We start from the raw sequence: 26,479 nt of genomic DNA, 5'->3' as shown, positions 1-26,479 counted from the left end.
GGGTAAAATATTGCGCAAAAGAAGATGTAGTTTCCAAGAATTCCGCCCCCTGGTTAAAGGTGTCGCAAGAGGCACCGGGTGAAACGCGGAACTTATATACTCGCATCGTGTCGAACCAAGCGTGAAATGAAGTGTGTAAAACGAAGATCGAACGAAGAAAAGGAGCGGAATTGCGTTGATTACCGATGCACTAATTAACTATGTGATACGTGTTTAACATCGTAACACTATGCTTAATTAGACCAAGAAACCAAATACAGTTGCACCGCGTTAACCACCTTGCACTTAGTTAAGGTTTCGGCTTATACACGTGTTTCACGTGAAGCTCATTTTGACAAGTTGAAAATTAGTGCAGATAGTGAAAGGGGTAATATACTTGCTCTCGAATTCAACGTAAAGGTATATCTACGATCTCTACTTCTACTCAAGCTTTTTATAGTACAAGTTTCGTGGCAGTCGTTTCGTTCCTAAAAAAATGTTTCAAATAATATCAGTGGATAAAGCAATGTAGTTGCGCAAGAAATATGTTGAAGCATCCATTAAATAAAATGGCATTCTCGTTAGCAGATGAAAGGGACTTAAAATTTCAGAGGATTAGATGAAACGAGAGTACAAGGTCGGAAATACAACTCAGCCAGACATCTCTTGCGCTGCTTTTGCCGGAGCAAGATTACGGCATCCGTTTCTCCGTTTATTTCTACTGCCACGGTGCGGAAAATTGCCGACAGGTTGCACAAGATCCTACGACAGCAGTTCGAATGGCAACGAAGACATATTTTAGTCTTCACAATCTCTCTTTGCTCTCGAAACCATTGCAATTAAGCGAGAAACATCAATGGCCGTCATGGCTCGTTTAAAACTCAAACATCACCTCAAGTAGCTCGACGATAGAGTGTTGCAAGCTACATAAAAATCGCAAAAAAAGGATTGTATTAAACTAGCGGAAGTCAACCTTAACTAAACAGCGCACAACGTGTAGAATTAATCTAGAAATATCGGTGGTCGTATAGTCTGAAGAAACGCTCGTGAATGACAAATCCGTCGATATAGATAGAACTTTCACTTTGCGAATAAATGGAAGCTGGCGACGCAAATTGCAAAGACTATAAGACCTGTATAGGACTAGATTCTACAGTATGTAAGAAAGTCTTTCTCTCTTCTGCCCTATCTCCTCAGCATCCTCTTTCCTCTCTCCTGTTTCCTCAGCATACTCCCTTTTCTCTCCTCAGCATTTCCTCTCCTCTTTCTTCAGCATCCGCCCTCCTTTTCACTCACAGAAAAGAGAGAAGCGAGAGGAGAAAGGAAGCTGAGAAGAAAGAGAGGAGGCTGAGGATAGAAGTTGAGAAGAGAAGAAGCTGAGAGTGTTAATATTAAAACGTGCATTCCAAGGTTCTTACCCCTAAAATTACTTTACTGGTACTCTAAAAATGATATGGTTAACACTTGCGAATGATTTGAATGAAATTGATTCATCACTATACGGACCAAAGTTAAGACAGGTTCTAGTTAACCATGTATCGAGAAATCGGTCTCTCACCGAGAAACAGTCACGTCGGGAACGTGGGTAACGAACCGTAAGAGTAAATCGCGCCGTTTTAAGCACCGGATGCTCGTTGCGACGACGGCGTCGCTAAAGTGACAAGACGCCGCGACGCCTCGCACCACGATTGCGTGTTTCGTCTACTGCAAAAAAGTCTGCCGAATTTCTCCTTTATTTCGTGTCGGTATAAAATACTCGAGACGTGTCAAAGAAAGTAAAAGCGTTTTCGAGGCAGAAATATGTGAAACGAACGAGATGGAATACATGTATATTGAACACGACATTTTAATAGAACGGAGCATATTCCCAGATGATTTTTTATCATTTCAACGATTCGTGTTGGGCAATCGAACGCTTTCCATTGATTTCATAATATAGGTACCCATAATTAGCAGAATAGCAGAATAATCTGTCCGCAACGATCGTTAATTAATAGTCAGCGATTTTAATAATCGCGAGATCATCAATAGCTATCCCATACGTTTCATGTAATTCAATACGTTTTATGAGTGTCGCTGACAAGCATTAATTTATGATACAGAACTAATGTCGGTACAATTACAGCGTTCCATAATTGCATATCTCGATTTTAATGAATGACCTATGGGGATTAAAGTATGTATATGCAAAACCACGATATGTATTCAGAATATCTTTTATTTGTGTACGACATTAACGAGTGCATTTTGTGGTATATCAAGATAATTATACTGTAACGTTTACTTATTATCAGCCAGAAAAAATTCCAGGCTTGTGTGAATATCCTAGTTAAACAGAAAATGGAGAGCGTATTAAAGAACCAAGAAATAATTAAACAGTTCGCGAGGCAAGAATTTATTATCAGAAAAGAGTGGAATCAAACGGAAGTAAAACGGCACGGTATTCAAGAGGGATTTCAATCATTCTTCATTACGAAGCATCAGTGCCTTACAAGTACAAACGACCCAAGGGAAGGAAAAGCTGTCTTGGAATGGAAGGCAAGAATCATAATTTAATTTATAACGTGAATTCCATCTCGATTTCCTACAGAAACGCCCATCGAATAGGAATTTTATAAACGACTAACTCTTACGCTTGAAAAAGACTACTGAACCAGAACATACCTTTTCTAATACGACATTTTTCTTCAACTGTACACTATACAATCGACATATACAGCATCAATAAAAGATCACGAGAAGAAATAGGAGCATCATAACCATTTATGCTGAAGAAGTCATAAAGTTAAGATATCTTAAAGGACAGTGAAGATCATAGAACATACAAATAAAAAATACAATTTAATAATTTACTATTTATTTTCCATAAAAAAATATAATCCTTATATACAAAAAATATATGAGTGTGGATGAAGTTTCGCAGTGGCGATATCATCCTTATCAATGGTGGAAACTGAGACCAGACGAGAGACCATGTCCTCCTCCAAGGCTCAAACCTCCTCCATGTCCACCATATCCTCCTCCTAAGCCTCCTCCATATCCTCCTCCGTATCCTCCTCCATATCCTCCTCCTAAACCACTGCTACCATGGCCGACCAGTACTGGATAGGACTCCTTAATAAGGACGGGGACCTTGACTGGGTATGGAACCTCCTTCTCAATTGCAACGGGTACCTTTACTGGCACGCTAACCGGGTAAGGGACCTTCACGGGCACTTTGACGGGCACGTTGTACGGCACTGGGACCGGTTTCTCCACTGGTATTGGGATTGTTTTCTCGACTGGGACTGGGTAAGGCTTCGGTACGTGCACTGGTACTGGACGCTCAACGGGGACGCTGACTGGAACCGGGACTGGTACAGGTATGTTTTTCTCGACTGGATATGGCTGAGGTACACGAACTTGGTTCTCTCGGTGGATCGTGATGCCAGTTATACGGCCTCCATCTCCGCCACCCAGTCCTCCACCGAGACCTCCGCCAAGGCCTCCGCCGAGACCTCCACCGCCTAGTCCTCCTCCAAGACTCAAACCTCCTCCATGTCCACCCAATCCTCCTCCAAGGCTCAAACCTCCTCCATGTCCACCAAATCCTCCTCCAAGGCTCAAACCTCCTCCATGTCCACCAAATCCTCCTCCATAATCACCGCCTCCCAAGCTGAGTTCCAATCCCCGTTTGCTCTTCTCTCCTTTGGCGGTCTGTTTCGTGTCGGAGGCCAGGGTCGTTGTTGCCACGAGGGCGAGTATTAAAAGTTTCTAAGCATACAAACGTGATTATCATATAGAGTATTCGCGGGGGTTGTTTTCTGTACCGTGTTCACATGTTCTGTTACGTGTGTACCTAACGTTATTCGAAAGTCACGTAACCGATAAATTAATGAGGGAAAGTGTATAGTGAAAGCAAAAGTGTATGAAATTCTAGTATCGAGCAGTGATCAAATATGCGTAATCTACAGTATCTGTATATTATCTGGGCCCATCGACGAGCCTCAAGCGAAACAGAACACTATTCGTCTGATCTACAGTTACAACTTCGACACTCTATACACGATACGTGAACTGTGCAAGCGCACAATTGCAAAGGATAATACAAAACGACACGATCTCCCTTCAAAAGAGGGGGAGAACTTTCTCCTTCGTCTTACGTAACCCCAATCCCTTTGTCCGTGAGCAAATAATGCAATGTGATATCGTGTCTGTGCGTGGAGAACCGCGAGCTCACCTGCGGAGTGCTCATGGTATCGTTCGAAGGTGCACACTGAAGCTACATCGCGCCAATCACTGGCATATATACCGGCACTTTCGCCGTGGCTACTGGCCCACTCCCCGGAAAATCCTACTCGTCCGCCAGCATTAAAGTGGACCGATTGTGCTACCACATCGTGGGGCAAAGGCGTTCGGCGTTAAGCCGTTTTCCCACGGGTCTGATCACTACCGGTCCGTCTGCACGCGTAACTTGCGTTCCGAGTCTTTCGATTCGCTACCCTGCCCGCTCACCCGCCAAGGAGGAGCCTGCAATTTAGCGTGCGGTGATCGCGGCGACCAGTCTTCTTTGACGTTTCTTTTTCTTTCACTTCGGAAGGAGCGACGGCGATCGTGCTCGCCTCCAATTCCGACGTGAGCTCTTGCCTCGTAAACTATGCCGGACATAATTCCGATCAAGCCACCCGATGCTTTACGCAACGGAGTTGCGCTTTTCGGATCTCTCCGCGCCAAGGAAGAACTCCGCTGTTACTACCATTGAGGAAGTGGTTCTTGCATTCTTGTTCTCATTGTTAGAATATTATCTAGACACGATAGGTGGAACATATAGTTTCCTATGGTCTGCAGTAATCGTGGTTCGGATATATGTAATAGACCGTCGCATATTCGTTCAATTCATTCTGCCGCATTTCCCATTTCGCAGCTATTGATAGCGGCAGACATATCATCAGTTTTACGATGCAGCGTGTGAAGAGAGATTACCATGCCGCGAGAACATTGGTTTAAATCAATTTTATTGCGCATAAAAAGAGCTTATATAACCCGAAAGACACGGGAAGCGTAACGGCGAAGCATCGGCCGCATTTAGTCAATATGCGACTTTACCAAACCTGCAATTATCTGTTTAATATCAAAGGCAGGTCTGCCCGATCACCCGTTACGCATCCTCGCTACTTTCCTTCTTTCACCGGAGCAATGTTACAAAACTCGGTCGGTGTGACGCAGGTGTGCGCCCTTTCGCCGTTCATTACGCGACCAAAAGCGCCTTACGGCAGGAACTTTTTTGGTAACACGCGTAACGCATCAGTGAAAATCGCCAGGTCGATATCCCCAGGAAAGAGAATGGAAGTTGGCGCGACGGACTTCTACGTATCCTTCGGTCGCCAGCTAATTAATCACGGAACGCCGCCTTTTCGTTGATTTGCGTCGACGCCGTAGTTATGTGAAAAAATCGTGGACGCGGACCGCGACAATCGGCTTCTAACAGAGGGATGCGCCGCGTCAACTTTCTCCTCCTGTCCTGGACACGCACGCGCGCGGCTCGAACTTAATTGACTGATTCCCGGCATTATGCTCGATGCTCGGTTAATTAAAGTACAGACCCGCGATACTCGAAGGAAGTCGTTAGGCGTCACGGTAAGCGACAGCATTGTCGCCAACGTTGTCTTAATCGTTATTGCGCGTTTCAGACACTACTTAACGCTCCTGCGTTTGTAATTACTCAGTGGAATCTGGCAGAGGGAATATGAAACAGTGTGTCACAGAGTTGTAACGTCGTAATTTTGTAGGAAATCTGAGGCATAGAAAAAAGGGGAATCTAAACTTTGAGGGAAATGCGATACGCTCAATTATTTATCAATGTTTTCAGAGATCCTTTGTAATTCCTATGGCTCGAACCACTTCAAAAAGGCGGGCTTAAGCTACTTTCGAGCAACAGGTGACTTATTTTAAAAAACGTTGCGCCATCCTGGCGAGATGGTGCGCGAGGTTGTTACTTTCGCATCGTTTTATCGTGTGATGAATTGCAGTTACGTGTCGCACATTTAAATACGGCAATAAACAATTCGCGCAGCGCGCAGATTGGTGCGATCGATGAAATGCGAGAATATTATAACCCACGGAAGACTGGACGCAAATTATGAAATGAAAAATATCACTGGGCCGTATCGACACTGGTGCACGTGTGTCAGTGGTGAATAATGATGCTACCGGGCATCGATACTTCCATCCGTGCGGGCACACAGAAATTTTTTATTAGGACCAGTTTCACAATCGTTTCACAGATACTTTGACATTAAACCTGGCTCTCACCTGAAACTTGCTGACCAACATTTCAGATATATCCTCGAAATTAATGCGACGAGATACAAGCAGGAACCACTGTCACTACGAGCGTCGAAACCAGCGATTAGGCAGGCTTACGCCGCGCGAAGAAATATATTTCTGCCACGACAGTTACCCATCATTGCAAATAATTTGCTTCATAAACGCATAGCCGAACATATTTGTCATTGCGATGGTATAAAAAAAGAAAACTATGATTTCGGGCGAGGGAAGCAACTGTCGATTAAAATACCCGCATTTCTCGCGAAATCTCAGCAAAGCCGAATTCGAGGTTCCCGAAACTTCATTCGTTAGTGCTCACGTGAATTGACGGCGGGTGCAGTCGAGACGCTTCACAATGATGTAAACGAGCAGGCAACCGTTCGGTAGGGTGATAAATCGGAATAGCAAGGCAGATAGAACGGAGATGAAAGGGAAACGAGGGAACTCCTCGTCGGTCGTCCATAGGCGTCGCGCTAGAACGCGAATTATGTTTGCTCGAAGAAAAGGGAAGGAGACCGCGGGAAGGGCGGAAAAGGAAAGGGCGTAACTAGAAAACGGCTTGATAAACACCTTGAACGAGAACATCCATCCATATATTCATGAGGAACCACAGCCTGGCCGTCTCGAAAGCCTTTCCCATTATTGCATAAGGTTACGTTTGCGGTCGGTGAAGCAGAAATGCAGACTTTGCGAAAATTCCGCTCGTACCATCTGCCTACACGCTCGCCGACCACGAGGGTTTACTTCGTGCTCTTAAGCTGCATTTCCGTAACTGTCGCGTTCGAATATCTACTTCGACGGCTTCGATTTGCTCGACTGCGGCAACAATCACTGAAGACCCGTCAAAAAACAACGATGAAGTAACACTCGTTCCAAGTTTGTGTTTTAGTCGGAAGAATGAAAGTAGCCTACTGTTGCAAAAGATTCAAGCGTTGACAAAAATGGCTGTGGTGTACCAATCATCGGAAGTGTTACATGTAGAAATTTACGTAATTGTAGTACTACAGATAACCGTAGATTACTAGGAAGCAAGAAATACAGCGACCATATAGACAAAAATCATAACAAATATAAACCCACACGTAATATGATCTCGACCATTTAGCAAAGTTCCGTGTACGTAATGGCATACAGTTACTCATAAGGCGAAATAAAGGTTTCACTCCAACAGAGTTGATGTAAAACGATTTCTTAATACGGACATTGTCGGACAAATTGGGTAATCAGAACTGCAAATTGGAGGTTCGTGTGCTATGTTAATAATTATATTTATAAAAAAAGAAAGAAATTGAGAGAAACTAGGAATATTGGGGAATGTTTGCGCGAAATGTAAATGTAGAAAAAACACGAAGGCATACAAATCACGTAGTTTATAGATCTTGGCCCCTTTCACGCGTGTTAATTACTAGGTAGAAAACGTAATATAATAGTGGTACGAAACGTATAGCTGTCGACGTGAAAATTACAATTGGTTGCAGCAAAATTGGTCACGTCGTGGCGTCGATGCGTGTTATTAGCTTCAAATTCAATGAATGAAACTGCAGCGTCCACAAACAAATAAATTCCCGTCACAGAGGTTTGCACAATTACTGGACACACGTGAACGACGTTTTATCCAATTAATGCGTGTCATTACATTCTTCGAAACAGATACCGCTTTTTATTTGGTTACTACTCGAGCACCGCACGTTTAAGTGCAACTCGTCCAAATCAATCGTTATAACGTTTTTTCGAACCTCCGATCGACGAACTTTGTCATCGCATGGAAATCGTTTCCCAGTTCGAGGAGATTGCGGCCTCGGAAAATCTCTATAAATTCATTGAAAACAATTTAATCCTGCAGCGGAAGGTGAGATGGAAACTATCGGCAAACATCTTCCTCTCACTTTTCAGTGAACTCGATCGAACCCGATCGAAGCCAGTTTCGTCCCGTCGAAACGCGCCGATCGTGGCTGGCTACGAGTCAAATCAATATTTTCAGATTCAAATATGGAGATTCGAATTCAGATATATGGAAATGTATTCCCGCCGATAAGCCTGATAAACCACGGGTACGTGGGATATTCTAATGCCTTCCAACAGCCGAGATCAAGGTACAAAGTCATTCCGAGATTAACTGCGCCCCTGGGAGGGCCGAGTTGATAACCAAAAATCGTTGCGCGCCCATAACTTCGATGCGCGGTACGAATGAACCGCGAATAGTGCCCTATCCAACTGCCGATCGTATCGACTGCAACAGTTCTCGCCGTGAAATTCTATTGGGTTCACCTCCGAGGAATACCATTCGTTTTATTTTCCCGCTTCGTTGTCGTTAGAAATTGATGATCGTCTACGAGTTCGTTTCAAGCAAGTTATTGCCCCATACGGGGGAAATCATTAAAGGATGCTAACTGAATACAACATGAGAAACGTTGAGGGAAAGAACATTTTGTTTCAAATCAAAATGTTCACGGTAGAATATAGGTTAAGCTGACATACACGTGGTCAGAAATAGACGCTTCATCGGATAGGAAAGAAAGTCATTCTATCCATAGCACGCGGAAAAGAAAGTGCAAAGATACAAAGGGTGTAACTTTTGTGCCCGAGAGAAGTCCTAATTGTTCGCTTCTCGCTTTAATTAAGCTCTTAATATTAATGAAGCTCTCGAGGACGTGAGTACGGAGACGTAAGAACGTATTGTGAACAGTAATCGGATTAAAAAGAGACAGTGGAGTTGAATCCGTATTAGTTGCTCCCGGCTGGTTCTGATGGTTCATCCCATAATTGAAAACTTGGCGACTCGAGGAACGCAGTAAGTAACGAGGAAGCCAAAGCCAGTCGCGTAATTCTGGCAAATGCGTCGACGATATCGGACCGTAACTACAACTTTTTTCATCCTGTAAAAATAGTCGGAGAAACGAGTTTCGAATGATTTCGAGTGGAGAACGTTGGTGAACTACAAAACCCGTGATCGCTCGGAAAGAAATTAAGAATCGAACGACGGAAATGTTCTTAAAGGATTTTCCGTCCAGTTAGAAGCAGAGGAAGCTTCGCAAGCTCGAGCAGTATTAAAGAAGAAATTGAACGAAACACGAGGCAACTTGCTAAATGTTGGCTGACAAAAGCTGCCAGAGGAAAGCGTCGTCCATGACGTCGTTCTCTTCCTTTCCTTCTCTTAACTTCCTACTCCGCAACAATTTCATCGGCACGCTCGAGTTGCCCGCCAGACTGGCCGTTGCGTCCCCTATAAAAGCGAGGGTAGACCATCGAGGAATCAGTGTGCTCACTGTCGACCAACATGAACAGCACAGAGAAGTTGAAAGTGAGTAGCTCCAGTAAGACAGCCACTCGAATCCCCGTCTCTCGGGACTCGAGCCGCACACACGAAACAGGCAGCCGACGAAAATTCTAACGCGCTACCATTTTAGACGCAATCAACGAGATCACGCCAAGTGCACTTAACAATTCCATAAATTTAACTCGAACGCCTTGATAGTATTTATCGCTCAAGTGACTACCTCTCTGCCACCTCTCGATAAAGACTATCTCGAGAAGTTGCCAACTACCAGTTTAATTTGCTAACGAATTCACATCATGATCTCGTTATTCTCCAGATACTGATCTATGTATACTAATATACTCTAATTTATTGTCTCTAGATCCTACTTATCTGCGGCTTGGTACTCGCAGCCGCCGCCGAGGAAGCGAAAGACACCGCAAAGTCGAATGTCCAACCAAAAGAGAAGTCGAAACGTGGCTTATCGTTGAGCTTGGGTGATCATGGCCTAGGAGGAGGTTTAAGCTTAGGAGGCGGTCTCGGTCTCGGAGGTGGCCACGGTCTTGGAGGTGGCCTGGGAGGTGGCCTGGGAGGTGGCCTGGGAGGTGGCCTGGGAGGTGGTTTAGGCGGCGGTTTGGGCGTCTCAGAGCAGGTATCCGCGGAGCACATCAAGGCAGTCACGGTCACAAAGACTGTAGCCGTGCCGGAGCCGTATCCAGTCGAGGTCGAAAAACACGTACCTTATCCCGTCAAAGTACCAGTTAAAGTACCAGTCGACAAGCCGTACCCAGTCCATGTGCCACAACCTTACCCAGTAACCGTCGAAAAGCACGTACCCTACCCGGTCGAGAAGCCAGTACCTTACCCTGTGAAGGTTCCTGTCAAGGTGCCCATAGGCGTGCCTTACTCGGTCAAGGTACCTGTCAAAGTGCCGTACACGGTATCGAAGCCAGTGCCCTACCCCGTTAAAGTGCCCCTGGTGGTGAAGGAGGCCGTGCCAGTTCTCTTGCATGAGCATGGACTGGGTGGTGGATACGGTGGTGGATACGGCGGTGGATACGGAGGTGGCCTAGAACTCGGAGGCTTGGGAGGACATGAACTCAGCGGTTACGGCGGCGGTTTGGGACACGGACATTATTGAAGTTGAAGCTTTACCTCGAGGAGGTTCCAAGTCTTTGACCTTCTATGTCTCGCACAACGATCGCTACGAGGCATGCGACAGCTGGTCCCGCGACTCCGGACTTCCGGGCTCGCCAGACGACAATCGGCGCGGCAAGAAACGCGGCGTTCTGTAGTAGACGTCGGTCGAACGCACCAATATTGTATTCACCGTGATCCCAACCTCGAATTGTATTGTACTATATGTTTTTAATGTAAATGAATAAAGCGATATTTTTTATACATAACCAGAGCGATTACGTAACCACAGGACATGAGGCTGCGAGAGAGGAAAGGAATCGCAGTTGCCGTTACGCGATCGGGAGGAATCGCCTCCGAAACTTTCACCGATTAATGTTACGTTACGAAGTACACCTGTTCTACCGTAATCGAAGTGTCAGGGAGAAAAAGACGCGTGCGGCTCGCACGGTCGTTAAAGCAAACGGTACCGTGAGCAAATTGCTGTTCGATGAAGAAAAAACGTAATAAATGCCGAAACACGTGGAGATCGTGCACAGTAAATTTCGATAGTAATTATATTCACTATTTGATCTAAGCAGTCTCGGTACTTTCGAAGCAACCCACCCTTTTTATCGATTACGACACGCGTCATACGTTCGACGGAAATTACAGCAAAAACGTTCACGCGCCTCGTTAAAACCAGTAATCTTTCTGCGAGCCTTTTACATGAGAATATCCCTGCGCCAGTAAACGAATATTTATTACTCTAGGATTGCTTCAACCACTCGTTCTGTTTGCAAATTAAGTTTGTAGTTCTGCGGAACCGCAAAATAAGTGCTCGTTCCCACATAACCCCTTTTCATTTCCGCATACAGCTTACGTGCTCTCCTTCTCCTTTACACGCAGCACCTTGCTAATCTGATAGAAATCAGAAACTGAAAGTGATTCCTGAACGGGTAAACGAATTTTAAAATCTAGGAAAGTGGGTTTCGTAGACGTCGAAAGTGCAACACTTGACTCGCAACACGTTCATGAAACTCGAGGAATTACACAAGCGTATCGTACGGACGGGACAGCGCAGCGGTTTGCTTGGTTCAGCGAATTCGCCAGGAATGAGAAGTGCTTACGACAATTTCGAACCATTGACGAATGCCCCCCACGAATATCCGGACTGTCAATCTTGTCCAACGATCAAGGGAAATTGCATCGATGCGGCACAATCGTATCTCACGCCTATCGATCGCTAAATTATGTTGAACCGTGCTCATCGATACGAACGCCGCAGAAGACGCTAATTAAGAAAAGTAGATAATCGATTTATGCACGAAGATGCGAATTGGATGAATTATGGTAAATCTGCGTATGGTATGAGATAGACTACAAATAGCATAAAATAATTAAAAACTTTTTAATATTTGATTTTTTAATTCGTATTTTCAACAAGTTTAGATTTGAATATAATATGATGTGAGTTTGAAAATTAATTTTCTTATAGATAGAAAATTTACAATCTGTGAAAAAAGTACCTATCATTTTCTTTGTAGCAAACTTAGTACTTTAACCCAGATGTTAAGAAATAAAGACCATTAACTAAGTTTATCTCTGAGCGACCAGGCAAGTTTTAAAAGCGTGCTAACCGATGCTTTCATATACATATAGTAAAAGCCAGAGACGATCGGTTAGCAAATCCCGTTATTTAACGTGCTCTAAGCCAGGTAATCATATTTAATGGTCTAGGAAGTTCGCGTAAGAGGGAGAGAGATTTCTTCGATTAGTCGCGGACCGTATATGAATAGTGTTCGGGTATAAAGGAGAACGATGCAAATGCAAGGTTCCCTCGATTGTAAGACGGCCTATATCGGCTGCATACCACCATGAGTTTCCGTCAATTGTGACGTAAACGTTCCTTTGTCCGGATGCATTATTTTCCCGGTCTGCTACTCTCGTATGTGCTTTAATCTGAACGTCTCCGAAGAAATGCCACTGTTTCTACCATCTCCGTAAAAGGTTGCTCGTAAATAGCTTTTAGAAAGCTATCATTGACTCTGACTAATGCTTTCAATACCTATTGACGTCTTATGCAATCCCTCTGCATCTCTCACGAAATCAGAAGCGAACTTTACGCCACGATTTGAGATACGTATCTACGAAATGAGGAACCAATTAATCGATTCAAGTTCCTGTCACTAAATTATCTGCCGGTTTGACGAGAGAAAGGTTCGAATTTCCCCTCCAAAAAAAAGAAAAAACTTGCATTCTTTTTCGTTTTTGCTGGTTCAAGATCTCACGTGAAGTTCCTTTCTAATAACTCGACAGGAAAATTCTCAATTATTTATTGGCACGATTTCTACGCTTCCTCGTTCCCCAGAAATTGGCGCAAAATCGTCCAGCACAAGGGTTTCCGAGAAATCGGTGCATGCAGTATCTCGAAGTAGACGCGTCTGGGCGATGTTACGCAACGCAGTCTGGAGCCGAGGTGTTTTTCGTTTTACAATTTAAAGAATCGTGACTTGGCGCTTGCATCAATCTCCATTGTGCCCTCTCTTCGAGTGTCTCGAAAGGGACGAATAAGGAGGTCCTTTCACGTTCGCACCACGTTTTACTCAGATATACGTGGAAATCCATGTTACGTCAAAAGCTTCCCACTGTACGCACCAATTGCAACGTAATGTTATCGCTGAATCTTCGCCTCTTATTATTTCCGCCATTTACTCAATTTTGCAAGCGAGCCTCGCGCGTCATTTTTTGTTCCGCACTCTTAGCCGACATTTAATTCACAATCTCCGGCCTTACATTAATTCAGCGTGACTTTTTTTATAACACGTTCTTATGGAAAACATATTAATTTAACCTACTTCTTTTTACAAATAGTTGCTGCTTCTTCTTCACTATCTAACAATAAATTGTTACAAATTCTATACTAATGAATGTACAACCGGTTTTTATAAATGTTTTACCAGCCACAATCCAGTAGAGAAACCTCGATAAAAACGATACGAACATGATTCGAATGAATTGGAAAGTGATGATCAAGAGAAAATATTTTAACGCCAAAGCTACTTTTTGCCTAGTGCAAAGAAGCGCATCGAACACTAGTATTACCGCAATTATCGCTAAACGATGCAAGTAGTATTACCTAAAGCGGTAAAGTAACACCGGTATGAGATTATAGGATAGAGATGGATACTTTCTGTACGCATAAAGGAACCCACCTACTTATTTTCCATGAATTATTTTCTCGTAACGAATATCGAAGTACTATAATTTCGTACGCTTAAGTCTATTCTGCCCTTTCACTTTCTACGTAAATACGTAAACGTCGTACGTCTGCCAACAAAGCCAAGTAAACAGAATCCTGCATCTTGTACAGGAGAGAATAAAATTTCTTGAGACACTAGTACACAACGGAAGCACACGTTCTCAACAAAACAGTACTATAGATTTTGCGTAAAGAAATTTAGTAGAAAATATTCAAAGTTTTTGAATCCCTTATGACTACATTAATTTCGTGTGAAAAATCATGACCCTCCATTCTTCCCTCTTATTCGTAAATTTGTTAAATTCATGACAATCCAGGGCGGATGTCGCTAGAACATGAAAGGAATGTGGGATCCTTCGTTCTACATGATCCATCACGTTCATGGATAGTCAAGTCTGTTTGCACGAGAAATGATCGTCAATGTTACGTTAATATTGGTACGGCCACATCTATACGTTTAGACTCTGCATCTTACTCGCGAGTTTCTATCCTCCAGCTTTGTAAAAGGGATCACAAAATCATTATGGATAGAAAATTAGGAATTCTAAGGGGTGATTCTATATCCTAAAATAAAACTAAAATAAAGATAGACGAAATTGCATTTCAGGCTTCCTTTCAGAGTCATTAATTATTGAGAAAACAGATGCGCATGAAATGTGTCTGATGACTTATTCTACTGACTTCGTTGCGTCGTTCATTCAGATGCAGCGTAGGGCAGTGCAAATTTTTGTTTCTAAGGTTTTAAGTCAGACACATTTTGTACGAATTCTAGACGTTTTTGCGACAATTAATAACTGCAAAAAAGTCCCAAAAGCAATTTCATCTTATATTGTATAATCCAGTTAAACTATTTTTTATATATAAGTATACTTATTTGACGTAATCATTCCGTGCAATCTTTAGAAAAAAGTTTACAGCAGTCGCATTAAAATTTATTGTCGCATTAACCAGTGTACCGTGTCGCGGAATTGTAAATGTAACTTTCATCAGAAGCAGGCCATCTAGAAATTCTAGGTATTACGCAACGTAGCACAAGATTACTCATTTGAATTCCGCTCGAACTTCGTCAACAATTTGTCTCACATGATGCAGAGTACTATCGACCTTTTCGGTTCTCCTGCAAAGTTGCCCGTCCCTCTCCCTTTTGTATCTCTTATTTGCATCGTCGCGGAGAAACTTTCCAAGTTTCACGGGCCCGGAACCACCCATCGCGATCGAAAGTTCCCTGTGCCAAGACTGTCGGAGGTTCTGAAAAATCTTTCTGACGGGTGTGTTTGCGCCGTGTCGCAATATCCACCATACTGCATTCAACCATACAATGACAAAGTCAATAAAACTACGCGTGTACTGGCTTATGTATTTCCTAGGTGGTACGAGATCATTTATGCATCACAGTAAGTGTGAACCGTGTTTGCAAGTCTACCGATTCAATGTTTAAACTCGACTTCCGTACAGTCTGTCTGTTGCTTACGTTAATACGAATTAGCAAGACCGAATTCGATTGCTTTTATTTTTCACGATATTTGATAATCAGTATTATGCACAAATTGCTAGTTTAATCACTGTCTTTATTTTAAGACCATTAATTACAAAGCAATAACGAAGTTATAAAAGTGAGTTAAAGTTATTTGATGTAATTGAACCTTCACAGTTCTGTTATTGCATTTACTGTATAATTTTTTATATATATGTACAATATCTTCAAAACTGAAGACCATAGACAATTTTCTTCTACTTTACAATAGTTTTTCCTATTACGTTCATTTCAAGTACGTAATAATTTTGTGGAAAACTAATCCTCCATAAAATCAGCTTCACATTGAAAGTGTCGAAAGACAATACCTAGTCTTCTATCCTTAATTACTCAATCGTGTCTACTGTATACATATTATATTAACCAGAATTTGGACTATTATTCGTACTAACTGTTTCTTTCCCCTTCTTTGTAATCAATTCAGTATCGAAGTTTGGATTAACAGTCAAACTAATTTCTCCATGAATATCTTGCATCTCAGAATGTGCAACTGTCATATTACCATCCTCGATTGCGGTACTTGTGTTGTCACTATCTTTCATTACGTTAGGATCACTACCAGTATTAAGGCTTGTAGCACCAGTATATTTTAGAGCTAAATATTCGTCAACCGAACCTAATGGATCTTTCTCCGCAACTATCTTGTTTGCGACTTCAGAACTAGGAGGCGATGATGGAGAATTTTTATTGGGAGATGTACTAAGTTTAGAAAGCCTTTGACGTTCTCTTAACCGCTTGCGAATCTCCGATTGTATCTTGGATTCTTTTATCACGCTCTGTACATCGTCTGTCTGATAATAGCGACTTGCCCACGTTTCAGTTTCGTTTGATTTTTGCTGAGAAGGCGTCTCTGCCTGAGATGTAACCTGTTCAGTTTCTGTAATTTCCTTATTTTTATTCTTGTCATTTTCATTGTTTTCTATATCATCCATATCATCACAGTAATCATCTAAGTCAATTATTTCATCTAAGTCAATGGATTTCTCTTCATCTAAAGCTGCCTTCTCCACTGTAGTCAATGGTTTTATAGAGCTTCGTTTTTTCGATAATGAATCGTCCTGTTCCACTTTGGATTTACTGTCATTTTTATCTTCATTCTCATTTAATTTCTTACCTTCAATTTTTATATTTTTTATATCTTGATATTCAGTAGACGATTTCGTTTTATGCATGCTCACCTTAGAAATTGCATTTTTTGACTGTTCCTTTGAATGTGATTTTTTCTTCGTCTTCTTTTTCTTTCCATTGGATTTTGACTGAGTATCAGTGGTAACTATATTATTGCTATGATCTCGTTTAAGAACCTCAGCTTTATACTCTTCCGTCAAATTTCCTGTTGTTTTGTTTTCCTTCAAATTGTCTACACTATTTTCACTAGTTGTATTATTTGAATTCCCATTATTACTATGATTAACATTATCTTCAGTCTCCATAACACGTTCATTTTGCAATTTCTTATTTATACGTACACCACTGTGACATTCACCTTCGCTCTCACTAGATAATAGTTCAATAGTTGGCGTTGGTTGAACAACTAATACTACATCTTCATCCTCGGCAGTACCAGTTTGTTGAGCACTAATAATCATTTCCAATTGTCTCCTGCAGTTTTCCTTTGCCTTCAATTCGTCTTGTTCAGCCTTACCCCTAGCAGTTTCAACTGATGCGTCATTACCTTCCGTAGATTTAGATATATCTGGTATTATATTTTCCTCTTTCCTTATTAAAGCTCGTATTGCTCGTGCACGCATTTCTAATTCCAATAAATCCAACAAACTATCGCCATCCTTTTCCTTGCTTTTCTCTATATCTTCTTCTTTCTTCACTTGAACATTTTTATGAGTAATATCAGAGATTTTCTTCTGATTCTGTTTATTAGTACCTTTCTTCTGAGGCTGTAATTTTCCTTTTTGCTTAATCCCATCCCTTTTAATTTTTCCTTTACCTTCATCCTTCTTAGATACATCCTCATCACTAAACCATTCTTCAGTATCTGAGATGATTTCCAATGAAGGTCCTATTATTGCAATAATAGACTATATGAAATACTCATAGTATTACATTTTCTAATATTTCAACTAATTTTAATTGTCTACATACCCGAATCATCAGATTCACTTGTATCTGATGATTCTGCCATAGTTTTCCCATTTAAAATACATAATATACGAGCTTTTGACATTCCACTTAATTCATTTGCACACAGCTCTTCTAATTGTCCAAAATCCATTTTCTAAAATGAATTACAGCATAATTTGGATGATCAAAAAACCAATACAATGAATACGCTAGTCTTTATTTTAACTTTAATAAGAATATGATTTAATAAAGTGAAAGTATAAGCTTGCTTAACAAAGTATGTTAAAAACAAGCTTACCTTTAAGACTTGAGGTAGCATCATCTGTATTTTTTCTGCTTTGACAGATTTAAAAAGTTGACGAGCTAAGTCTCGTCGATCTAATAAATAGTCTTTAATTGGTTTTAAATCTCTTGCTTCTATTTCTTCATCTGAAGATAGTGAAGAGGATGTACCAGAAGAACTACTGGCTTCCTATAATTACAGTTTATCTCCTTACTAAATGACATGTCGAGTAAATATTAACTAGGAGGTAAACTAGGTAAGATTTATACATGTTATGAAAATAATATTTTCAAATAATCGATTTATATCAATAGTGCTGGTGTGGAAAACAATGAAAAATAGTAATGTAAACGGAGCAATTACCTCGCTACTGTAAGAACCCTTCTTAACTTTAGACATGTTTTGTTTACAATATATCACTTGTAATAAATTCGTAAAAATGATTTGTACAAGTGTTCTTCAATTTTTATTAACTTTCCCTATAGTTTACAAACATTTCGAGATATACATAATTGGACAGCTTATGCAGTTTTATGTTTCATATTCTGATATACTGACTACTAGAAAAACCAATAGCTTTTGTGGTTTTGAGCGCCCTCTGCGATTTTTGAATGGAGTGCACTAGGTGGCGTATATGATTTATTCTTATGAATCACATAGGAATTTCTTATTCTTAACGTTGGTAGAAGCTGTGTGTATCAAACACATGCCATGTGGTTGAGATAGGTTAATTGTTTAAGCAAGTAGGTTTATAATATGTCATTCTTTATTAGAAATACTCAAGGAGGAAGTAAAAGAAAGGTATAATTTTCTGAATTTCTACTTTTTCTACAAGTTCTTAATGTAATTTCTTCCTTTATTAATAACTCATGAAACTCTGCAAAACACTGTTAGATAAATTTATATAAATACAAGTGTCATTTTTGTATTGTTTTTTAGCAGAATGGTCACGTTGAAACATCGAAAGGAAAAAAGAAAAATATAAAGAAATCTGTGCCTGATGACAATGAAAGTATTGCCAGTACAGATGAAGAATTCGCAGAAGAGAATCAGAGGTAGTCATGACTTAACAAAGTTGATATCAGTAAGTTATGTTTTAAATTTAGTAATTGTTCATATTTTATGAAAGTAGATTACAAAAGTACGAAAGTGAAGAAGAGGAAGAGGAAACTGCCCAAGAGAAACGAATAAGACTAGCAAAGAAATATCTTGAACAAATTGAGGAAGAAGGTAAAATTCTTACTAAGTATTTCTTACATTAGTTTATGAGTTCTAATTTTATGCGTATAAATATAGAAAGAGACAGAGCAGAATTTGAAGAAGGAGCAGTAACGAAAAGATTACACGAGGAATATTTGGAAGAAAAGGGACGATTAAGAAAAACTGTAGCCTCAAATTATGTTAATTATGGTGAACCAATTATTCTGAAATGTAAAGAACATAGAGATTCTATTACGTCTTTGTGTTTGTCTAGCAATGGAAAGTTCTTGTATTCAGGTTCAAAGGATGGTAGTTTAGTTAAATGTATGCTCTTCCTATCTACCATAATTATGAGTTCTTAATTTTTACACAAAACTATATTTTTACCTTTATATTATATATTAGGGTCTTTAAAAGAAAGAACCAAATTAAAAACTATCAAAGGCAAAAGGAAAAATCAAGAAGGGATCAAATGTGTACAGTGTATAGCTGTTAGCACAGATGGTAAATTTTTGGTAAGATTACGCAGTAATTTTTCTTTATCATACATCTTTAATTCTATCTATGTATTCGAATATTAACATTTTATTGTTACAGGTTGTTGGTGATAGTGGTTCTAAAGATATCAAGGTATTTTGCGCAGATTCTTTAAATCATATAAAAAATTTGCAAGGTCATAGAGATAGTGTGACTGGCTTAGTCTTTCGTAAAGATACACATACGCTGTATTCTGCTTCTGCAGATAGAAGTGTAAAAGTGTGGAATTTAGATGATATGGCATATGTCGAATCTTTGTAAGTATTCAAACACTAAAAGTATCTTTGAATACCTTCAAGTACTAATACTTGATGGGTTTGCTAGATTTGGTCATCAGAGCGCTATCACCTCGATTGATGCGCTTGCGCGCGAACGAGCTATCACTAGTGGCGGCTTTGATAAAACCATTCGTATTTGGAAGATTGTCGAAGAATCACAACTTATATTCAATGGCCATGGTGGTAGTATAGACGCCGTGAAGCTCATAAACGAGGAAAACTTTTTTAGTTGCGGAGATGATGGGCAATTATGTGTATGGGGTTGCTTAAAAAAGAAACCTCTATGTTCAGTACCAGATGCGCACGGAAGAGACGAAGCTAACAACCAACCAATGTGGATTTCTAGCATAGCTACATTACTCAATACAGACTTAGTAGCTTCAGGTACTAAATATAGTACCCATATAATGGGGAATATATTTCTGACATTAAACAAAAATCAAATTATAAAATGATTATAATGCTAATTGCAGGGTCACGAAATGGTGTTATCAGACTGTGGCAATGCAGTGACTCCTTTAGGTCACTGAATTCATTGTTCGATGTTAATTTAACAGGTTTTGTGAATGCGCTACTTTTTACACCAGATGGAACTGAACTTATAGCTGGAATCGGGCAAGAACATAGGCTCGGTAGATGGTGGCGTATACCAGAAGCAAAGAATAGTATTGTTATAATACCTCTGATTCAGACAAAGAATAAATAGTTTATATAACAGAAAGTGGAGCAATTATTGTAAATTCATATTGAATCGTTACACAGATCTTATAATTTTATATGTATATTTAATATAGACGAATTCTTCGATGCATTAAAGAGAATACTATTTTGTGACTATCATAAACTGTTCTTATGATACATTCCCTAGAGTACTTCGACAAAGTGCATTCGTATCACCGGTGCATAATGAAATAAAACAAATATTGGTCCACAGTACAAGTATTTATTTATTCTGTACAAAAGTTGAGTTATAAAATATTATGTCCCCATTTTAGGTCTTGTTCTTAGTCTTGTATACCATGCCGTCTTGAGTTCGTTCGTATAATAACAATTATCTCCGCAGAGGACATTAGCGCTTACGAGAAAGAAGCGGTTCGGCCATTGATTGATTCGCGCCACTTGGTATTGAAGCAGAGAGACACGAGCATTGATCGATAGATGTTTCCTTGCCCCCTGTTTCTGCATAAACGCGCGTGTCCTCACGCGAACCTCGGGCTCACCGTGTACAATATAAATCAAATCGACTTTTAATCCGCATATTTATTCGCGTCAACAAACGGTACAGCGAGTGTACGCTACTTCGTGTGCATTCCTGTAACTTTTTTCAAACGAGTGCGACAATGTAGGCCTTGTTATTTCGACTTTCTCTCCTATCCTTTCTCACAAGCTCCCTTTCGTTTTTCTTTCATATCATTTTTCCTTTCCAGATCTTAGGACTGCGGTCGTACCTTTATGCAAAGATAAGTGAAGCAACGTTGCTTTCCGCTCGATTAATTTCTTCTCCACTGGTTCTACTTTCACGATAAGTCTTTCTGTACCGTGTTTAAAATGTTTCCTTTTCGTCTCTCGAGTACCTCGGTCTTTCAGATTCGCGCGCTTCAAATCTCGTATCGCTTTTCTTCATCCTATTCCTTCTTACCCATGGCTTCATCCAATTCTCTCGCAAAACTATTAAATTGATTTCATCGAACCGTTGTTTCAACTAAAAATTTACCGACAAGCAATTTGCTCGAGACAAGATCGATATCGGACACGATTTCTGTTTCGATACTCGCGAAGGAAAGCGATGGCACGAAAATGGCAGTGGTTTAAGCTAATACTTCAAACTTAATTCTAACATCTCTAAAATATCTGCTCTTCGTTGCATGTTTAATTAAAAGCGCCATTTGAAGTATTTCTTTGGCAATCGACGTGCGTTAGACCAGCAGGGCAAGACTTATCAGCGTGATTGCAAAGGATATCACGATTAATAACATTTAACAGAAATGCTCTTAAAAATCAAAATTCAATTTCAAGTGATATCTCAGATATAGAGGTATTTAATTTTAATTATGGTTGTTTCTGTGATAATTATGGCACTTCGTATCGTACATGTTTTAATACTCTTCTTATCGTAAAGAATTGACTTCTGAACATTCTTGTTTTTCCCGTAAGTCCTGCCCTTTGCAACAATAGCATCGCACCAGAAACAACTGTATCGAATGCTCGCAACCTATTCAATAAAATGCGAATCGCATGACAAGTCGAAAGATTCGTTGTCTGAGAAGCATACACGGCTAAGAACCTTAGGCTTGGATTGAATCGAGGCTTAATTAAATCTGATCGAATCGATTGAAACAAGTGGCATGGTCGCGTGTGTCCGTGACGGAACACTTGGGGCATCGCGCCTCGAGAAACATAATCATCTTCCTTCTCGGCATCGTGAATCGTGAGACTTCGTATACTACACGCTGCCACAATTTTCCTAGTTATGTATACGCTATGTACATTCGATCCCATAAAGCACACGATACCCAATCGAATCAGCGGGTTGTTAATTAACTTGCACTGACATTCGATGCCCAACGAATCATTCAACGCTCTAACAGTGTAAGTGGTATCGATATGTTCTGTGTACGTGTAACTAATCGTAGTGATAATCGACTCCAGGTGTCTTAAAATGGAACTAGTAAACCCCTGATATTTCTCTAGAAAGAACATTCAAAGAAATAACTAGTGACTCAAATCCGTATGATGGTAATTAACAATTGCCATTTCAGATTATTACAATACGTACGAATTTTGCGAATTCTAATTAGCACAATTTTTTATTTTCCGGATTTTACTCAGAGTTTAATCATTCAATTTTAAGACACCCTGCAAAAGATAGTTTAGAATACTATGTGGGGTGCGTAAGAAACTTGTTAGGTGGTTCTACAGGGGAGCACACTTCACGAATACTTCAGACTTAAAATGATACAAAATCTGTGAGGCGACTGCATAATTTTGGACCGGTATTGATATACTGTGGATATTGTGTGCTTTGTAAGATGTACTGCTCGTGAGTGTAGCGCGCTCGTCTAATCAAAGACGACGTTTCGATCTTGGTGAAATGCATGGAACGAATTGGAGCAATTTGTATGTGATCAGTACCGAAAGACTCGTGAAACTGAAAAATGCGATCGAACCGGACATTCGCTTTCGTTCTGCGAACTCTCTCACATTCTTCCTTCTCTTTACACTGTCGTTTCCTTCCTTCTTTTTCGCATTCGTTCCGCGGGATAGGACAACGAAGAATAATTTACTATGGCAATTCGCCAATCTTCCGAGGGCATCGATGACAATAATTGAAAATGGCAGTTTTCATTTTCGTTTTAGTCAACGTTTCACGGCACACAAGAAGAGTTCGTCTAAAGAATCTTCATTTGTGCCTGTGCGTTTCGCTATTAAAATCGATTAAAAAATAGAAGAACATAGTGGCCGATCATTCATAAGCTCAATCTGAAAATTGAATTTCAAAATCAGAAGTACCCTAGTCTATTGAACTCTTCTCGCATTTCGTGTTCACAACGCTCTAGAATGTAATCACAACGTTCAAAGGCGCACACCTATCATTAATAAAATCTTTTAAAAAAATCGTCGCAACAAAGTGTATTATCAGAACTCGGTTTCGCAAGCGGTTTTCGAAATTATCGCGTGTCTCATTCGTACAAAAAATACACATACTTTCGAGCGAACCCTAGCGAGCTCACGGAGACGTTTGGAGCAGTTCCGAACTTAACAGGCAGAAATCTTCTTAAACTATTTTGCTTTTCTCGCTAGCAATTTTATCCCAGGAACCATACGCCTGTCGGAGTACAACAGAAATATCATCCAATTTGCTTGCTCCATGCGAGACCGTGAACCCGTCGGTTCGCGCAACCCACGCAAAAGTGCCCAACTACTGGTCGCATAAAACGCAAAAAAGGAAACCTGGTTTTCTCGCCGAATCCGCGAACTAGCGCTCGATACCCTGGTCTAAGCCGCGTGTTGAAACGTGGATCGCACGCGTCTTTTCCACCGAGAGCAATATGTATCTTCCCTTTTTTGTACTAAACGATTCGAGACGACTCGCGCAAGGTACTTTCAAAACGAAACGCTCTCGACGTCGTCCACGTCGACGTACCCGTGGCACGTGTTTCTTTTTTTTCACTTTTTCTCTTTCTTTTTATACCGTGTGTGCTCGTAATGCGTGTACGTGTGTAATTGAGGGGACGCCCGGTCTCCCTGTCCGGCATATGTTACTTTTCCAGTTAGTTTTTTTTTCATCTGCATTTTTTTTCATCTGTTTACTTTCGTTTTCCATCGATATACGTATATCGACATACATAATACAATATACCTATTATAAAATCGCGTGACGCCGCGACGAATCTACGCTCAGGCGTCGTCGACCTTTTTTCTTTACACCGCCGACTCTCTACCTCGCACGTGGCCGTCGAAATCGCGCCGCTTCGTCGCTTCCGTACGTGTGTGTCCGTACATTTATGTGATGTGGCGAGTGAACATGTATATTGTGTGTACATTTAAATACTTTTACTTTTCTTGTTTCTCCTTCGTTTCGCTCGCAGCATCGCGCCACTCGCGAGAGCTCTCTTGAAAGAGCGACTGCCTGTGTGCCAATATGTGTGCGTGTGCGCGCGCGTGTGATTGTGTGTGTGTGTCGTATGTGTCATCTTGCATGTGTACTTCATGAAGATCGATTTGCGTCTGTTTATGGTTATCTGCAACTTTTTTTTCCTCTTGATTATGTGTCGTTTTTCCGGTTTTTCTTTTGCTCTGTTCTGCTTGGACTGTTTTTAAATACTATTTCGCTACAAGTGGACTACCATTATGAAACTCTACGCTACTTTGTAATTGTATTGTAATGCTTTGTAATGAACGACTGTACTGTACTGAACGTGCATACTTGAGGTGAGCACACGCAATCTATAAGAGGATCACGGGTTCACGAACACTATGCGTGGACCGCGCCTGTTTCCTGTACGACTTTTCTTCCTTTTTTTCTTTAAACGAACAATTACATTGTCATACTTAAATCATTCTTTGACCGTGATCATTTTTTTTCATATGAGGAACCGTGTGACAGAGAAATATTTGTGATTTAACCAATGGGAAGATTCGGTCTTTTTTTGTCTGATACTGAAAATATTTTTGACAGTTGTGATAGATGAAAATAAATGATGGTGGCATTGTTGAAAGTTTTTTAAGTTTTTCTCGAGTATTCTTTGATTTATGTGCAGATACATCTTGTCCAGAGGATGACAAGGAATATCGAAAAATATGACGCGACGGTCGGTTACGCCGTCTGCGAACCTGTGATCCATATGTGTCATGTAATGTACCTGTTATAAAATTAATATATGCAACTGTGAGAGAATCCATGTACCTGGCTAAAAGTGTGGTTCTGTATTCAAACGGTTCTCGTTTAATTAGTACTTGTGTGTTTCTCGGTTATGAGTAATAATCATACTTTTAATTAATAACCACTTCGCGTGTTTTCATCTTGTTAAAAATCTTAGACATCAACGTACATTCACTTTTAATAATAAATTGTTATTAGAAACCTATCCTCAGTACTTGCTATGCATTTTAATATAAATTTCATCGTGTTATCGTTTATTTTTTTTTTTTCATCTTATTGATCGTAATCTTTCATTTTCTCTGTTAATATTTACAACGACCGTACCTACGAAATCATCTCGATCCCTTTTTACGCTCAGTTTATTTTCCGCGGCTCTGCTGATTCCGACGCGGTAGATAGATAATAACTGCATCTGCTTTACTATTTCATTTTTCTCGTTAGCTTCTTTATTTCACCTTCTTTACCCTCTGTCTTGAGAAGAGAGGAACAAGTCCATTTCGCGTACGCAACGAGAGTACGCGCTGTACCATCCTCGAAGACCTCTTGGCTAAACCACCTTGACATTGTTCCTTGAACACGCACACGAGAGGATAACACAATGAAATAGCGGATAACGAACGATAAAAATCGCCATGGGCGGGAGAGGGGGACGTCGAAATGAACTGGTCTTTGGATCGGACGTGAAACCTGTTCCTCGTTTCGTTCGCGGTTCGAAAGACGCGCGGCTCGCGACCTGTGCACGCACAATTAACACGAAGACTAATCGTAAGGCTGTGTCTAATTAACCGTTCGAGTGACGGTAGTGTTGTACCTGTTGACGATACCGGTGCCTTGTGTAACTCCCTAAATATTGAGTATCTACATGTACAATTCTACTTAACACGATTTAAATACTTTTCGAGACGATGCACGTGTTGTCTCTCGGTTCACGGATAAAAAAATATCTCTCGAGGAGCAGCGTTTCACGCGTGGGTCTCGTGTTCGGGTGGGGACGAACGGATCGATGGTGTCGGGATGCTTTGGACGTGGATCGAAACTAAAAACTGGGAGGGGAGGAATAAAATAAAAAAAAATGAAGTTTCAGTGAGTGACCTTGTCTATTTTCTATCGATAGAGTTCGAGTCTATATTATTGTTATACTGTATTCACCTATCGTCCGTAAGAATGAGTTACCATTCACATGGATCTATGTAAACTTTGCTGCATTGCTATTGCATTTATGTTAATCGGTTACGGATTTACCGCCTGGTTCTGATTAATTCGCTA

At 40.6% G+C, this 26,479-nt stretch overlaps 4 protein-coding genes across 9 annotated transcripts; 2 read left to right on the top strand and 2 right to left on the bottom strand.

The window, feature by feature from the left end:
* Positions 1-2,919: 2,919 nt before the first annotated feature.
* On the bottom strand, positions 2,920-4,264 carry LOC143180765 (uncharacterized). Its single transcript, XM_076380722.1, is given in 2 exon segments — positions 2,920-3,732; positions 4,199-4,264. Coding segments are annotated over 2 exon segments (879 nt in total).
* A 5,298-nt stretch (positions 4,265-9,562) lies between these two features.
* Positions 9,563-10,926, top strand: LOC143180690 (uncharacterized). The gene is made up of 3 exons (XM_076380586.1): positions 9,563-9,586; positions 9,924-10,077; positions 10,135-10,926. Exons 1-3 carry the CDS (start codon positions 9,563-9,565, stop codon positions 10,680-10,682), a joined length of 726 nt encoding a protein of 241 aa, XP_076236701.1. The 3' UTR covers positions 10,683-10,926.
* A 4,233-nt stretch (positions 10,927-15,159) lies between these two features.
* LOC143180364 (uncharacterized) lies at positions 15,160-18,332 on the bottom strand. The gene is made up of 4 exons (XM_076380041.1): positions 18,179-18,332; positions 17,831-18,004; positions 17,554-17,686; positions 15,160-17,470 (listed from the first exon to the last, which is right to left on the bottom strand). The coding sequence occupies exons 1-4, from the start codon at positions 18,212-18,214 to the stop codon at positions 15,813-15,815; spliced, it is 2,001 nt and encodes a 666-aa protein (XP_076236156.1). The 5' UTR covers positions 18,215-18,332; the 3' UTR covers positions 15,160-15,812.
* A 171-nt stretch (positions 18,333-18,503) lies between these two features.
* Positions 18,504-20,764, top strand: U3-55k (U3 small nuclear riboprotein factor 55K). 6 transcript variants are annotated; one of them, XM_076380639.1, is made up of 8 exons: positions 18,504-18,616; positions 18,758-18,870; positions 18,948-19,045; positions 19,112-19,339; positions 19,421-19,530; positions 19,613-19,809; positions 19,877-20,214; positions 20,304-20,764. In XM_076380639.1, exons 1-8 carry the CDS (start codon positions 18,572-18,574, stop codon positions 20,534-20,536), a joined length of 1,362 nt encoding a protein of 453 aa, XP_076236754.1. In that variant the 5' UTR covers positions 18,504-18,571; the 3' UTR covers positions 20,537-20,764. The 6 variants fall into 6 exon arrangements, with proteins under 6 accessions (XP_076236754.1, XP_076236753.1, XP_076236752.1 ...); XM_076380638.1 differs by having other exon boundaries at positions 18,945-19,045; XM_076380637.1 differs by having other exon boundaries at positions 18,527-18,616; positions 18,755-18,870.
* The last annotated feature ends 5,715 nt before the right edge of the window (positions 20,765-26,479 follow it).

Source organism: Calliopsis andreniformis, chromosome 6 (assembly GCF_051401765.1).
Source record: "Calliopsis andreniformis isolate RMS-2024a chromosome 6, iyCalAndr_principal, whole genome shotgun sequence".
NCBI lineage: Eukaryota > Metazoa > Arthropoda > Insecta > Hymenoptera > Andrenidae > Calliopsis > Calliopsis andreniformis.
This window is presented reverse-complemented; position numbering and strand designations above follow the sequence as displayed.